The sequence below is a fragment of the Leuciscus leuciscus genome, assembly GCF_965113295.1.
Source record: "Leuciscus leuciscus genome assembly, chromosome: 1".
In the NCBI taxonomy this organism is placed as follows: domain Eukaryota; kingdom Metazoa; phylum Chordata; class Actinopteri; order Cypriniformes; family Leuciscidae; genus Leuciscus; species Leuciscus leuciscus.
This window is the reverse complement of record NC_138725.1, coordinates 36,776,836-36,792,585: the sequence shown is the minus strand read 5'-3', so window position 1 is coordinate 36,792,585 and position 15,750 is coordinate 36,776,836. Positions and strand designations below refer to the sequence as shown.

The window sequence follows — 15,750 nt, the reverse complement described above, 5'->3', positions numbered from 1 at the left end:
TTGGGAGTTAAAAGCTTGGGAATTTAAAACTTTACCAGTTTTCTCCATCTCAAGATGCTTCCAGAATGAGAAAAGTGGAGTGATATCCTGACAATGAATTTTAATGGCAGAGACTTGACCAAAAAAGAGAGGAAGATTCTTCAATTCGATCTTGAATTCTTGTTCATTTTTAGCCATTCCATTTTTCCTGATTATGAAAGACTTATTGCTGAGTATCACATATATAGTTCTTGACTCTTTTGGAGAGATCCTGTCATGCACTTTATGGAAAACGTTGGAAAACCTCAGGTGAAGTGCTGAGCCCATAGACACTGATTACTGTACTGAAAGCTAATTATTGATTTACTATCCATGTCTTGACTTTTCCAAAGATTTTGCTTCCGTTTACAGGCTAACATTAATCTTTTCATTATAACCAATAAGAGCAGACAATGGTGATGCTGAATGTGAACACCTGTTTTGAAATCTCATGCTGTGGTTACTTTGAATGTTTCATATAAGATTCATCTATAACTTTAAGTTTTTGTTTGGTCAATGACAGCCAGGGGCGTCGTCTTTTATGATCTTGTGTTTTGGTCAGATTGCTTTCTGGAAACCAGATGAACTAGAAATGCCAGCACAAACGTCAGCATTAAATGTGAGGGATCCACCCTGCATGCATGACTCAGGATAAGCTTTTGTTATTTTACATAAAGTGCTTCCTCTTATGGTGTCCACCATGTTGAGATCATATGGCAAGTCCAATATTACACATTTCTCATGGTGATACCAATATTACTTTTCAGTGTTCAGTTCTGACATTTTTGTTTACTTTAGTACGATAAATACTTGATGTTCAAAGTAAATTCTGGATACCTGAATAAAAACCAGTTGAGACCAACTGACTTACGTTGGTTGCAGAAAGTCTGCAAAGTTTTAAAGATCAAAGTGCACGATAAATAAATTATTGTCTCCCGAAAGAAAGAATTTATTCTGAACTGCTGAAACGAGTCGTCAGCAATTCCAGTCTCACTTCCTGTTACATATCTATGTTACAATGTAACAAATTTGCATAATGCCTGGCTATGGTCTTCATTGGCTGCCGTAAACAATGCCTACTTTGACCCTCAAACACTGTAGTTGTAGCTGCCTGAGACTGGAAGAGTTTGGTTCGTGTTATCGAAATGTCGAGAAAACTTTTCTGAGCTGCGAATACACTTTTCGGACTCACGCTGGAATTGATATGAAAAAACTGATGCCATCGTTCGTATCACTGTGTATCATTTGTTGAGGTACATCTAGAGCTGAAATTCATATATAGTAATAGGTTTCTGACACACACTGCAAGTGGTCGACCAATCACAGCAGACTGGGCCATCTGACCAATCAGAGCAGACTAGACCAATCACAGCAGACTGGACCATCTGACCAATCAGAGCAGAGTAAAACAATCACAACAGACTGGAACGTCTGACCAATCAGAGCGGCGTAGACCAATCACAACAGACAGGGTCATCTGACCAATCAGAGCAGAGTAGACCAAACACAACAGACTGAGCCATCTGACCAATTAGAGCAGAGTAGACCAATCACAACAGACTGGGCCATCTGACCAATCAGAGCAGAGTAGACCAATCCCAACAGACTGGGTCATCTGACTAATCAGAGAAGAGTAGACCAAACACAACAGGGCTGCGTTCAGCCCCGACAAAACGTTGCACAACGTTTTTTAAACAGAAACGGTGATGCGTTGAACACACTGTTCTGATGACGCAAGAGTTGCAACTATGGCAGCTGAGAAGGCCATTCTTTGTGTTCTTTATGAAGTCGGAGCCTGATGAAGTCGGTTTAAATATGTGTTTAATATTACAAAATATGCCCGATGTTACAGTTACTGCACTTGCCACCCAGAACAAAAGAGAACATCCCAGTCGAGTGAAGGGATTGCTGAAACTGAAATGGAAGCACACATCTTACCTAATTCAGACTAAAACACATCTATTTAGCCTCACATACTGACTTTATTTGTAGGTCATACTGTTTTAATACCCTGTATTTTCTTTCTCATTTTTAGGAAAAGCACTTAATTACCATTGTTTATTTCTATACCAAATGTCATACACTTGCAATGAAGCTAAAAAATATAAACAACTACATAATTATGTTGATATCCTATATTTTTACAATAAAACTTACGACAAACATGTCTTCTAATATCCTCAGTTGTTGCGTATACCGAGCTGCAGCGAACACATTTGTAAATTACTTTCCTTGAACCCATTGTGCGAGTTCACTTTAATACCGTGTGCTTTATATACATGTTGCTGCTGATTGGACTGCAGTTCTGACACACCCACCAAACAAGAGAAAACGTATCTCAAACCCTGTTGCACACCGGTGCACGCCGTTTCCAGGAAACATGACGTTCAACCCGGAAACCGTAGCAAAACGTTGCGCACCGTTTTGAACTTGAACATGCCCCAGACTGAGCCATCTGACCAATCAGAGCAGAGTAGACCAAACACAACAGACTGAGCCATCTGACCAATCAGAGCAGAGTAGACCAATCACAACAGACTGGGCCATCTGACCAATCAGAGCAGAGTAGACCAATCACAACAGACTTGGTCATCTGACTAATCAGAGCAGAGTAGACCAATCACAACAGACTGGGTCATCTGACTAATCAGAGAAAAGTAGACCAATCACAACAGACTGGGTCATCTGACTAATCAGTGTAGAGTCGACCAATCACAACAGACTTGGTCATCTGACTAATCAGAGTAGAGTAGACCAATCACAACAGACTGGGTCATCTGACTAATCAGAGCAGAGTAGACCAATCACAACAGACTGGGTCATCTGTCTAATCAGAGAAAAGTAGACCAATCACAACAGACTGAGCCATCTGACCAATCAGAGCAGAGTCGACTCTCGGAAAGTTTAGAGAGACTCACCCTGTTTCTCAACTTAATAATGCCATTCACCTCACCTTAGCTACTACAGTTATCCCCACTTTATATTAACAACAAAACGAAATATAATACACAACCCTGCATCTTTTCGTTTTCATTTTTTAAAATATGAAACATATTAATATGTGGTTCAGGTTATATGTGCATGTACTCTGATTATCTTTGGTGTATTTATTTGTATCTATAATAAAATGAAATACGACATAAAACACAACCCTTTTCATTCCATGTCAGTTTTAATGAACAATAATTGCCATTATAAAAGTATGAGTATAAAGTATATGAAGCTTATACAATAGGAAATTTAGACAAGCAAATAATTCAGTGAAAAATACAAAGTCAGAGCTCTAGTGCAACGGCATCTATAAATAATAAATAAAGTTCTGAAACATAACTTTGCCGTCAGCCAAAACAATATGCCGGCGAAAAAATTATATATTCATGAGACCGAAGATCGACCGTTAGATATCTTGTGTTTAACCATTATAGAGAAATCAAAACCAATGACAAACGTCAGAAGGACTAACCGAGGAAAGTTTGTTCTCGGCGGGGTTAATGAGCGCCGCTGATCGCCTGGATCTCACAACTCCGAAAACGTCAGATCAAATTTTCAAACAGGCACTGCCTTTATAAATAAACCACAGATTTGAGCTTTAAACAACTACATTCTCACCTGACAACTCATAAAACAACATTTTGTGACACAATAACCCACATAGCAACATTGTGACGTTCCAGATGTCTGTGTGTGTCATCATAGATTGATCGTAGATTTTGTGCTCATGTTTGTTCAAATCTTTTAACTGATTGTTATAATACTGCTGGATCTCATTATGCAGTAACACAGGGTTTGTGATGTGAATGTATTAATGGAACAACACAATTGTTAGATTCAAATGACCTCAGTGAATCAGTATTTCATGATGATTATTAATCCATCAACAGGTAACCATCATCACCTGATCTCATTTCACTTTAGTTTCCTTTGCTATTGCAAATGTGTTTGACAAACACACTGTCACAACAGCCAAAAAAAGGACAAACGATTCAATAAGAGTTAAGATCCCAACTAATGGAAACACTAATCACTGTTATGGTGACTTCAAATGAAACACATTAGAGTTAAACCTCTGTTAATTCTCAATAAAAACTTCTGTAGACGTCTGACAGAAATAAAGTCAGTCTGGTTAGTAATAAGTGAAGCTGGTAATGCTGTTTGTGGAGTTGTTTAATCCTCCTCTGCTGAGATCTTCACAGATTTAATGTCTTCTTTTCTCTTCAGTTGATTTCATCTTAGACTGTGTGTCTGAAGTCAGTTGTAGGTCTTGTGTTTCTGCTTGTCTCTTTTTCTGTTCTCTTCTTTCCTTCAGTGATTCTGGTTGTTAACAGGCTTATTAAGGCTGAGATGACTCTATATTTAATATACACAGATTTTGTGGCTCAGATAAGGTCCAGTTTTGGTTTATTTATTTGCTCTTGGCCGACATGTGGTATTGCTATGGCCTGCTTGTGTCCCAGACCTGGCAAACAGGAGTGAGCCACCCAAGTGCCGTCATTGCATGTGGGCCAGATCATCATTCCGCATGTGCCAGATGTGGGCCAGATCTGGGACGTCACAATGTTGCTATGTGGGAACAGTAGTATTTTTACTTTACTTTAGTATTTTTGTGTCCAAGTGCATTATTTCCTTTTTAAAATTCATGATGCTTTATTCTATAAAACCTATTTAGTTTGAATTAATTTTCAGTATATTCAAATAATAACTATCATTTTAGGTTTTCGTATCTTAAACCCCCAAAATGTCAAGTGGTGCAGCCATCCGCACAAATAAACAGACTATAAGAAAACCACTTAAAGTGGTATCTTAAATAATACAAATTTCAAAATAAAATACTGTCATAATTTATGTTTACAACCTTTCATATAAACAAGTTGTATAAATATCAGTAGTTTTAAAGCTGTTAAGAGAAAAGAAAAACTTTTGCCTGGGAATTTTCATATTCTCAAATGTCAGGGTGGCACAACTGTAAACAAACATGGCTCTTTTATTATGAAGTGAAAATGTAATAACAGTAAACATGATAATGTATCATCCTGAGGAGCCTGACTGATCACTGTGGAAGAGTGAAAGGTTTGTTGATCTCTCTCAAATGCTGGTAAAAACGGCTCATTTCAAGTATGTGTACTGTAGGTTGGTACACTTTCCATGTCAGGTGGTGCAGCCAATGTAAAACTAGAAAAATACTATTTTATCGTAAACTTCTTTCATGTGTTTAAAAATTATATTTCTGCTTCCGAAATAGTAGGCAAAAAACATTATGTGACAAAAGAAGTATGTCTGAATTCATAGTACTAATAAAAGAGTAGGCAAAAATTCATACATTCACACTACACATAATACCGGAGTTATGTCTTTTGAGACTTTCTGATCAAAATTTATTCGACAGAAAACAGTATAATAACATCACAACAACATCACAAACAATCACACAATCTATAAATCAGATGTCTTTCAATTTATCTCAAAGTAATGTAACCCCCCTGTCTTCCTAAGCTTTTGGTGAATGGAGTTTCTCTCACTAACTTAAATTCACTATACTACAGTACTACAATTTGGAAAGCCTTTGTTAAAGGAATTATATCCTTTTTTGGCAACACTTTATTTACAGTGTCCTTGTTACATTACCATAGTAATAACAGTAAATTATGCATATTACATGCAATTAACTCTCCTCAAATCCTAAACATACCCTAACCCTATAGTAAGTACATGTAGTTAATTATTATTACTCTGTACTAAAATATATAATTACACTGTAACAATGACACCTTCAAATAAAGTGTAACCCCTTTTTCTTCAAATAAAATGTCAATCTTTTGATATTTTTCCATTGTTGAAGTGTATCCATAATTTTGTGTGTATCCATAATTTTGTGTTCATCTGTTTTATGATTGTAAATTTGCCTGTGCCTTTTGGGAGGATTTGTATTACTGGTTATTTCCTAAATTTGCAGATTTACCATTAACAACTGAAAATGTAAAATTGTGAATGTTTATGAAAGATGAAACGCATGACACACTATTATACACATAACACATTTATTATTATATACATATACAATTATTTTTACACAAGAATAGATTCCTGAAAAGAAAACACTTCCAAACTTTTACGTTTTTCATAAGGAACAGTGTCATTCTTATCGTTAAAATTAATGAAGAAACAGAATGCCTTAATCTAATCTACTTTGATAGAGGATGAAAACCCCTAGTCTTGTATTTACTCTAATGTATTTTTATTTTACGTCTTTACTTCTTTACTTCTTTATATTTCCTTTATCTTATGCTACGATGCTTGTTTGTGGTCTGATTAAGACATTTCATATTTTGTATGAGGCCATATGTTTTTTTTATATTGTTCAATAAAGTTCTTGAAAAAAAAAAACATTCATACTATACACATTCGTACTATAGTTATAGAACATACTTTTTTAGCCGTTGCGAAGTAATTAGTTATTTAAAATAAGTAGGCCTACCTACCAGAGAGTACCTAGAGAGTATGTGAATTCGGATGCAGCCAATGTATTATCTTGTTAGCATATAGGCTAAAGCTAATTCAGGCATCCAAAGTATAAACCTGTTCATTGTAAGATTAGTTGCAAAAATCAGGTGGTGCAACCACAATGAATGTCCCTATATGAAATATATCTATAAAAATAACATTATTTAAGCTAAGATTGTCTATTATTATTATTCATTTTTTTAAGTATTGTTTCTAATATGTTAGTTTTAAGTTAAAGATGTTTTACACTTTCAATTATTTTTATGATATTTTTTTTTATATAATTTTAGATGTGACTATCATATACTCACATAAAAAAAACTGTTAAGTACAATGTACTTGTTCATGTTGTTTTGCAAAACACTTGAGCTGCTATTGAGGTGGATACATTGTTAAAGGAAGGATCAACAGTGTAATTATAGATCTTATTACAGATATTAATTACAGATGTAATATGAAGCCTTTTTTTAAATATATATATTTACAATGTAAAACATGTATGTACAGTTGTACACAATAAGTGCACTGTATCAAATTATTCATGTACATGTCAGTACATGGTAGTTAAAGACACTTAATAATATAAAGTGGGACTGAGAACTCAGGGAGCGCATTAAAATGATATGGCTGTAAGAAAAGCATATCTTGCAAAAGAAAAGAGAGGTAGGCTAATGAATCTTGTTTTGTAGTTATTATATTGTTTTCCATTAAAGTTGCTCTGCATTTAATGTTTTAAACATTTTGATGAATGCATTTTTGACAGGCCTATTTTAAAGGCACAATAATATGTAAGCTTTTTTTGTAATAAAAAAATCCAAAAACCACTTGCACAGTGTGATATATTTCAGTTGTGTACTTGCATAACCCCAAAAGTTTGTAAATCCAGAGAAATTCCCATTTTAAATAATGACTTTTTTTTACTTCATTTTTTATTGAAAAACATACAGAGATTACATGTATGACATACAACTTTGTATACAATATACAAAATGTATTAACAGTAGGTTCAATGTCTTCAGAATACAAGTGAGAAAAGAAGAGTTAAAGAGCTAAAACGTTTAGTTACATTGTACATCAGTTACATAGTACAAATTGAAGGTGTTTACTTGCTTTCTTATTTACTGAAAACGTAATTGAATTGAGATACTTTTTAAGCTCTTTCAAAAACACAGAAATTTTTTTTTTTTTTTTAATAATGGTCGTCCCTTGTCATTGTCGCCTATCAGTGACGTAATATCCGCGCGGTTTCCGCTTGTAGAAACCACAGGATATATACATAGATGCCTCATTAGCGGCCGTTTCAATTGGCCGCTATAGGTAAGTAGCCAATGAGGCATCTATGTTTTTATATACATCTATGATACAGCAACTAGCACACGCCGCTGTTGTGTTGTTCAGTCATTATTATGATGGATCACAATTATGCATTGGCGATTACAGAAATTCCCAAAAAACGTAAACGTAGACTAACAGAGGCAAGCAGGCTTTGGGATAAAAGGAGAAATAAAACCAGGATAAATATCGGCGTGGCGTTTTGCAGATGGAGAGAACTTCGAGACAAACTTAGAATTGACAAAGACTCCGCTCTCGCATGTTTTTTAATTGACAGGTAAGCAAATGGACTATATATTATTTATTGTACAAGTAATAGTCATTTCATGATTTCAATAGATTATTCATTTACTTTTAGTTCGATTGTTTTCAATCGTCCAATCTGTATCACATTTTCAAAACTCTAAACACAATTAGCACAACTGTTGTGACCGTACCATTAACACAATTCATGTAGTTTTAACTCAATATACAGTCAATTAACACGTTTCTGATATGTGTATGCTTACCCAATACTAAAATCAACACTAAAATCATGGATCTTTCTGGTCTTATTTATAAAACACAGTATGACAGAAATTAAGACCTATATAATGTTCCAAAACTTACATTTATTCTTAAAGGGATAGTTCACTTTAAAATGAAAATTCTGTAATCATATAGCCTACTCACCCTCATGTTGTTTCAAACCTGTATGAATTTCTTTCTTCTGCTGAACAGAAAGGAAGATATTTAGAAGAATGTCAGTAACCAGGCAGTTTCTGGGTCCCATTGACTTCCATAGTAGGAAAAAAATATACTATGGAAGTCAATGGGACCCAGAAACTGTCTGGTTACTGACATTCTTCTAAATAATCTTCCTTTGTGTTCAGCAGAAGAAAGAAATTCATACAGGTTTGAAACAACATGAGGGTGAGTATATGATGACAGAATTTTCATTTTAAAGTGAACTATCCCTTTAACTTCTGCAACATCAGCAACTCAAAAGTACTGAGAATTTTATATATATATAATATATATATATATATATATATATATATATATATAGAAACAACTGATAAGCATTTTTGGGTAACAGATTACTGAAATATTGAGGAAATACCTGGATCCAATCTCAGTCTGAGACATAGTCAGGTGTTGAAGTTCTTTCCATTACATAGACATGTAAAATAGGACTTGAATTGTTTTTGTTCAATGTGGATGCCGAACAACTCCGAGGTGGCGAGGGAGAGGAATAGTTGGAGGAGAGTAGTTGGATGAGGACGAGGGAGAAGACGAGGTAGAGTAGAGGAGGAAGAATGTGTGCCGGACTGTGCATCTTTATGTTTTCCCCCCTTACACGTGTGGAACCGATTCAAGCTTATTTCCACAATGGGAAATAAAATAAAAAGGTAATTGTGACTTTTTATCTCACAATGCTGCCCCCCTTTTCCCCCCTGAATTCCTAGTTTATGCCTCAATTCTGAGAAACAAAAAGTCAGAATTGTGAGATGTAAACTTGCAATTGCAAGAAAAAAGTCAGAATTGTGAGATTAAAAAGTTACAATTACTTTTTATCCTTTTTTTTATTATTCTGTGGTGAAAAAAAGAAAAAGAAAAAAAAAAGCTTTGTAGTAACCATGAGGCCATATGTTGGATTTGTTGTTGATCAAAGCTTACACTAAAAGGAGGTTGTATCAGCGATTTCAGGCCCAAAAAAGGCCCACACATAAATGATCACATTCATCTTTCCTAACGATCCGCTAGCTGCCCGCCCCATAAGCAGGCCGTCAAAAAACCGCGTCTCTGTAGGCAGCCTAGGCTCTGAGATCTGCACACAAAAACAAATGGTTTAGCCAAACACTCAAAACCAAAACAAATAGTGTTCCAACCAATCACCGACAGGGGGAGGGTGCTGTGAGGTTTTGCGCTCGTGCACGGTGACGGCTGCACGCGAAGTATGAGCTGAAGAAGAAACCAGCGTCTATCAACGAACAAGAGAAATTGAACATGGCTGAGTCAATCCCCAAGAGGAGGTGTAGGATTAGGTCGAGGGAATACCATCGTGTTTATTCCAAGACACGAATAGTTATCGGGAAGGCTTTTGAAAGGTGGAGAGAACTTAAAGAACTGAACATTTTTAAATCGGACGCCGAGGTTGCACTGTTTCTTCTGGACAGGTGAGTAGCTGCTAGTGCGGACTTGTTTGGATGTGAACTGTGTGTTGAAAATATCAACATCAGCTGTGGTAGGCTGTAGCTCTTGGGAAGCAGCCCTCCCTCTCCCTCTCCCTCTCCCTCTCCCTCTCCCTCGTACAGAACTGTACTAGGTAAATAAATGATAATAGGCAACGTTATGACACCTTGCTAGTAACCATTTATATTTCAAATGACTATTCTGTTAGCTGGGAGCAAAGCTGGAAGCGAGCTATGTAGTTGATAACATAATGTTCATGCATACAAAGTAAAAAAAAAAACATTCTCTGCATTAGCCTATTTTAGAATACACAATATTTAATGTGCTAGTAACGGCTATTATATTTACTTGGTTATAAAATTATGTTACAAAACAACTATAATGACTTGCCCAGCAGAACGAGCCATCAGTAGAACGTCGATCTGAATACCGTGTGTCTGTCGCTTTAAGAAATGCGCGAGCATGGTCGTTTTTTTCTTTCATGATGCACGAAACGGGAGGGGCGAGCTAACTAGAGGGTTGTTCCATAAAAGATGCCACGAAAAGCGGGGATTAAACTCCAAAACCCGACTTGAATAAACCTAACAAATAAGTTGGGGCTAAAGCGGTTTCATAAAAGGTAATTCAAGGTCACGCAAACCCGCTAATTTGATCCAGGTTTATCTAGTCTAGATAACTGCGTGTGCACGCGTTTCTTAAGCAGCCCTAGAGGTCGATCATAGATCAAATCGATCCACCATCAAACAGCGTATTTTGTGCTGTTTTATGCGTTTGAGACATGGTGTTTGCAAAACTTACATTTCACAGGAATATTCTCCATCTGTAAATCTTAGAAAGTCGTGCAAATATTTCCATTGTGCTGCTAAACTTCACATTGAACGAGCGCTGCTGCGCGCATGCGCGCCAAATAGGAGCGCAATAATTCTGATCAATATATACATTTTGCTTGGAAAATTAGTAGGCTATGCGATATTTTATAACACCAGAAATATCTTCTCATTATAATAATTTATCTTTAGGATGTTGGATAAGTTGCAGTGAACTTGTAGCTCATTACACTCGTATATTTTATACTGAAAATAATACAAAAAATTGAACAAGTAATTCAGGGAAGAATTTTTCAAGAAACCAAATATAATAAAGATACGAAATATAGTTTTGGGTTTAGAACCTAAGCTACTTAACAGAGATGACTTATACTTATTTAGAATGCTGAGAATTACAGCTTTTAAAGCAATAAGTGTTTTTTTGGAGAAAGCAAGAATGTTTGGTTAGATTTAGTTTATTATGGATAGGATAATGTGAAATTAAGAGCAAAAGTATACATTTTGAAAAGATATGTGCAACTCTAAAATTAAAGAATATTCCATAAACTAAAGGAATACATATTAGCCTACATTAAAGGAACCGTATGTAAGAAATGTTTTTCAATGAATCATAAAATGGCCCTTATATGTCACTAGACATTAAGAAATCATGTTCATTTCAAATACTTATATCACTGACCACAGTAGTCCGGCCAGGATATTGTCATTTAAAAGTGAAGTTGCAGCCCTCAACTGATGTTGATGTTGTCATGTTGTGTTTTGGCCTGAAGCTCCACCCTCCACCTATCTACCAATCACGAAGTCAGTAGTGTTTCGGCATCTGGGTTGCCAGCTCTGCTCTAGTTACCACAGCTGCAGCTACAAACGTGTCGGATAAAAAATGTCTAACGTTACGAAACCTAAAAGACCTCGTTATGAATCCGAAATACGTCGTGACAAAGTCCGAAATAAAACAAGGATTTGTATAGGAGATGCCTTTGAAAGATGGAGATGGCTGAAAACAGAGAAGAATTTGAATACAGACGCCAACGTTGCTAATTTTCTCCTGGACAGGTAAGATTCATCTATGTTTGGCTAACTTGTACTTAATGTAAATGGACATTTCAAATATTCATGACAGTCGAACAAAGTTATGCATGTTCGTGCAAAGTACGTTACGTTAGCGCATATGGAGGAGGTGGGTCATCGAATTGAAAAGGTAAGGAATTGTTTGGGAAATAAAAACGGCGAGTCGTCATTGCTAACATTAGCAATGCATTATCAGAGCCCGTTTCTCTGTCATTATGCTGAGACGCTGCACTCTAAAAAATGCTGGGTTGTTTTTTCAACCCAAACGCTGGGTTGAGACTGTTGGGTAAGGATGCTGGGTTGATGTAACCCAATTTGGGTTGAAAATCGTTCTTAATCTGTAACCCAGCGGTGCTGGGTTGGGAACGCGGACGTGAAAGAGAGCGCGCACGTCACGCAACAACACGGACGACACCAGTCGGAGAAGCCGCCATTTTCTTAGCGCCTTCAGGTGGAAGCAAATAAAAGACGTTTATGCAGTTTATGGTAAATAAATATACAAATTTAAGTAGTTATCAATTGTTTTTTATCCAAGAGTATGGAGCGGGAGGGGCAGGGGATACACCGCTCTACAGTAATTTGAAAGTGATTGCAGTACCAGTTTTGGCCACAATCTTACATACGGTTCCTTTAACTAAATAAAAGCTTTAATACGCGCTTTTTATTTTATTTTAGATTGTAATGTTCTTCTAATAACCATAAAAATGTACTACAGCTGCCAAATATATAAAATAAAACCAGAGAGAAATGTATTCACAAATCTTTAAAACTATCTAATTAAATCTTGGCCACAAAATATTCAGCCAGTAAATAAAACCTGGATAAATATACACACATATATAGGCTACAATGATAAATGAGACACTATAGACCTTGTCTATTATAAATTGTTTATGTAAAAAAAAAAATATATATATATATATATATATATATAAATTTAACACGTTTGTAGGTCTATATTGTCTCATTTATCATTGTAGCCTTATTTAAGTTGATTTTCTTTACTGTTGATTTTCTTTACTGTATATATATATTTGGACTGATAATGGTTAATAAAGTCAAATAATGGTATCATGGTATGGTATAATGGTATGGGAGTGTCAGTCATTGTGTTCCTATTGGTCACTGTTAGAGGATCTGTGTAACAACTGAGGCTTAGTCTGACCGTTAGCCTGCCCTGGACCAGGCTAGTTTCCCAGCATAAGTTGCCAGTAACTGAGTTCGAACTATTTTAAGTTTGCTTTATGAAACGAATCAACCGACAATAAGTCTGACTAACCAAAATAAGCTTGGCTTGTATTCTAATCCTGTTTTATGGAACAACCCTCTGGTTTGTTTGGGATCTCGCTTCAAACACAAACAGAAGTGACGTCACCCACAATCGCAGATACAACCTTTATTAAAGCTGCTCTAGCAATGTGAGCGTTTTTTAAGCTGAAACATTTTTTGTCACACACAGCAAACATCTCCTCACTATCCGCTAGCTGCCTGTCCCCTGAACACACTTTGAAAAAACGCGGTCTCTGTAGACAGCCCAGGCTCCACAAACGGCAACAAAAACAAACTGGGCCAACCCGCACCACTAAACATAACAAACAGAGTTCCAGGCTCAGCCAATAACCGGTAAGAATGATTTGGGGTGGGGGTTGGGGGGTTAGTGCGCGTGCACATGCACATGAAGGGGGGTTTGGGGACTGGAGTGGAAGAGAGAGAAGCATGCAGAAGTTAGCTAGAGGAGAGATGACAACGACTAACGTTAGAACTATATTCTCTTGAATTCTGATATGGCCGACACACGACCGAAGAGACTACGTTCCGATGAGCAAAAAGCTAAGAATAGGGAAAGGGAGAAGGAACGCGGGAGGTCCCGAATTTACATCGGGGAAGCATTTGAAAGGTGGCGAGAACTCCGCCGGCAGAAGGGCTTCCAGTCCGACATTCAGGTGGCTCTGTTTTTGCTGGACAGGTGGGTAAATCCAGTCTGGCGTTCATGACTGTTTCAGGCACGCAGGGGAGGAACGGGGAGGGGACGGGAGGAGGGAGGGTCGAGCTAGCCTCCGTTTTGTTTGACAATACTTAGAACGTCAACAAGAACATGGCTTAGAGCACCTTTAACCCAACAAATAACAGGTCGAAGTGAACAAATGGTTACTTGAAAACTTGGCAACCCGTGCCGGAACGTCTGTTATTGTTGTGGTCCGTGTGGCCCCGCCCACTGCCGGGTTGCCAGTTAGCGGAAAATCACAGTTGCCATCATGGAAGCCAGCGAACGAACTGTCTCAGAGACCGCAGATTCTACTCGACCTAAAAAGCCCAGGCATCCATCTAAAAAACGCTATGACCTGAATTACAATAAAAAGCGGATAAATATCGGAGATGCGTTTGAGAGATGGAAACAGCTTAAAGCCCAGAAAGACTTTAAAAAGAATTCAGAGTTGGCTGGTTTTCTCCTGGATAGGTAACGTTAACGTTAATCGTTGAGCTTCAGCTAAAGTTAGCTAGCTAATACAGTCAGGCTTCTAGTTGGAATGGATATTTTATGTAAACACTCTGTGTTTCGGGGTACCTGGTTATATTGAGACACACATCATCGTGACGAAAACCACAAGTTTGACTCGGATTCACAAATGCGTATGCAACTGAATAGACGTGACTAGCGTTGGATTGCAATAGTTTAGTTCAATGATGTGTAATTTTCTGTGTGCATAGGTTGATTATGGCATATTCTTTTATAGATACGAGGGTAAAAGCACCCCGATTCCTGGTAGACGTCGTAAGCGTAACTTGAAGGCTCCTGCACAGTCCAGTTATGAAGGTCCAACAACACTCTCAGAATGGTCAGTATCTGAATCCATATTCGTTTGCAAACCACGTTGTGAAGTGTATGAGCACATAAGTAGCTAACACTAAGAAGTTTGTTGTTAAAGTCAATTTGAGTGCATTTTTGTATTACTTGTATAGACATTTGCACAAATGTAATGTATGTAAAATAGAGACACAATCTCTATAGAGAAGAGTTGCAACATTAAGAGAATATTTAAAGGGGTAGTTCACCCAAAAAATCTGGTGTCTTAGTAATAAACATGACAGTGAACTAGAAGCATACATATGCAGAATTTCTTTTGTGTAATATTTTTTATATCTAGCCTAGTCTTCAAAATTTGAGTGTCCACACGATGAAAACTTTATCATAAATGATCACTGACCTCACTAACACTGTGCAAGTTGTAATATTTGTTGTTTTTAATAGTATTGCATAAAGTATATAATGTATGATTCCTAGTTTACTAATCTCAATTTTTTCAGTTATGATTGGGGAACAGATGAGGAGGAGGAGGAGGAGGAAGAAGAAGAAGAACAGAAATCTGATTGCTATGACAGCCAAGATGATGAATTTGTTCCTCGTCTTTGTGGACGGTATGTTGTATATTGCTTTTATCGAACCAACCTAATGCTGGCTCAATGTTACTTAAATCTATAGTGTTGTCATTGTGTACAATGGGACGAGTCTAAAGTCACTACCGATATTTAACTGACATTTTTTCCTTGCAATGTATGCCACTACTACACACTCAATCTGTGACCATACTGAATCTTCATTTGCAACATGTACAGTAAAACCCAAAATGATTCAGACCCCAGATATCATTTTTGATATGTTTTTACTAGTGGTTGCAGGACACTATAGTTAATTTGGTTAGTAAATATAGTAAAAAGTGAGGATAGCAAAATAAAGTTAACTGTCACATATTATACCCAAAAATTCTTCATACAGTGACTACCAGTAAAATGTATAGAAATTTGGTAGCAAATATTATTCGGACACTTTGAC

The 15,750-nt window shown here is 36.7% G+C and overlaps 1 protein-coding gene across 5 annotated transcripts in view; it reads left to right on the top strand.

The window, feature by feature from the left end:
• The first annotated feature begins 7,827 nt into the window (after nt 1-7,827).
• foxk2b (forkhead box K2b) overlaps nt 7,828-15,750 on the top strand; it is a 47,946-nt gene continuing 40,023 nt past the window's right edge. Inside the window, exons 1-3 of one of the 5 annotated variants that reach the window (XM_082164564.1) lie at nt 7,828-8,125; nt 14,654-14,755; nt 15,225-15,335. In XM_082164564.1, coding sequence (XP_082020690.1) covers nt 7,923-8,125; nt 14,654-14,755; nt 15,225-15,335 — 416 coding nt within the window. In that variant the 5' untranslated portion in view covers nt 7,828-7,922. Of the gene's footprint in view, nt 8,126-9,497; nt 10,008-10,047; nt 11,904-13,597; nt 13,885-13,973; nt 14,377-14,653; nt 14,756-15,224; nt 15,336-15,750 lie in introns of those variants that run through there. The other 4 variants (XM_082164567.1, XM_082164566.1, XM_082164565.1 and 1 more) reach the window with 4 other exon arrangements.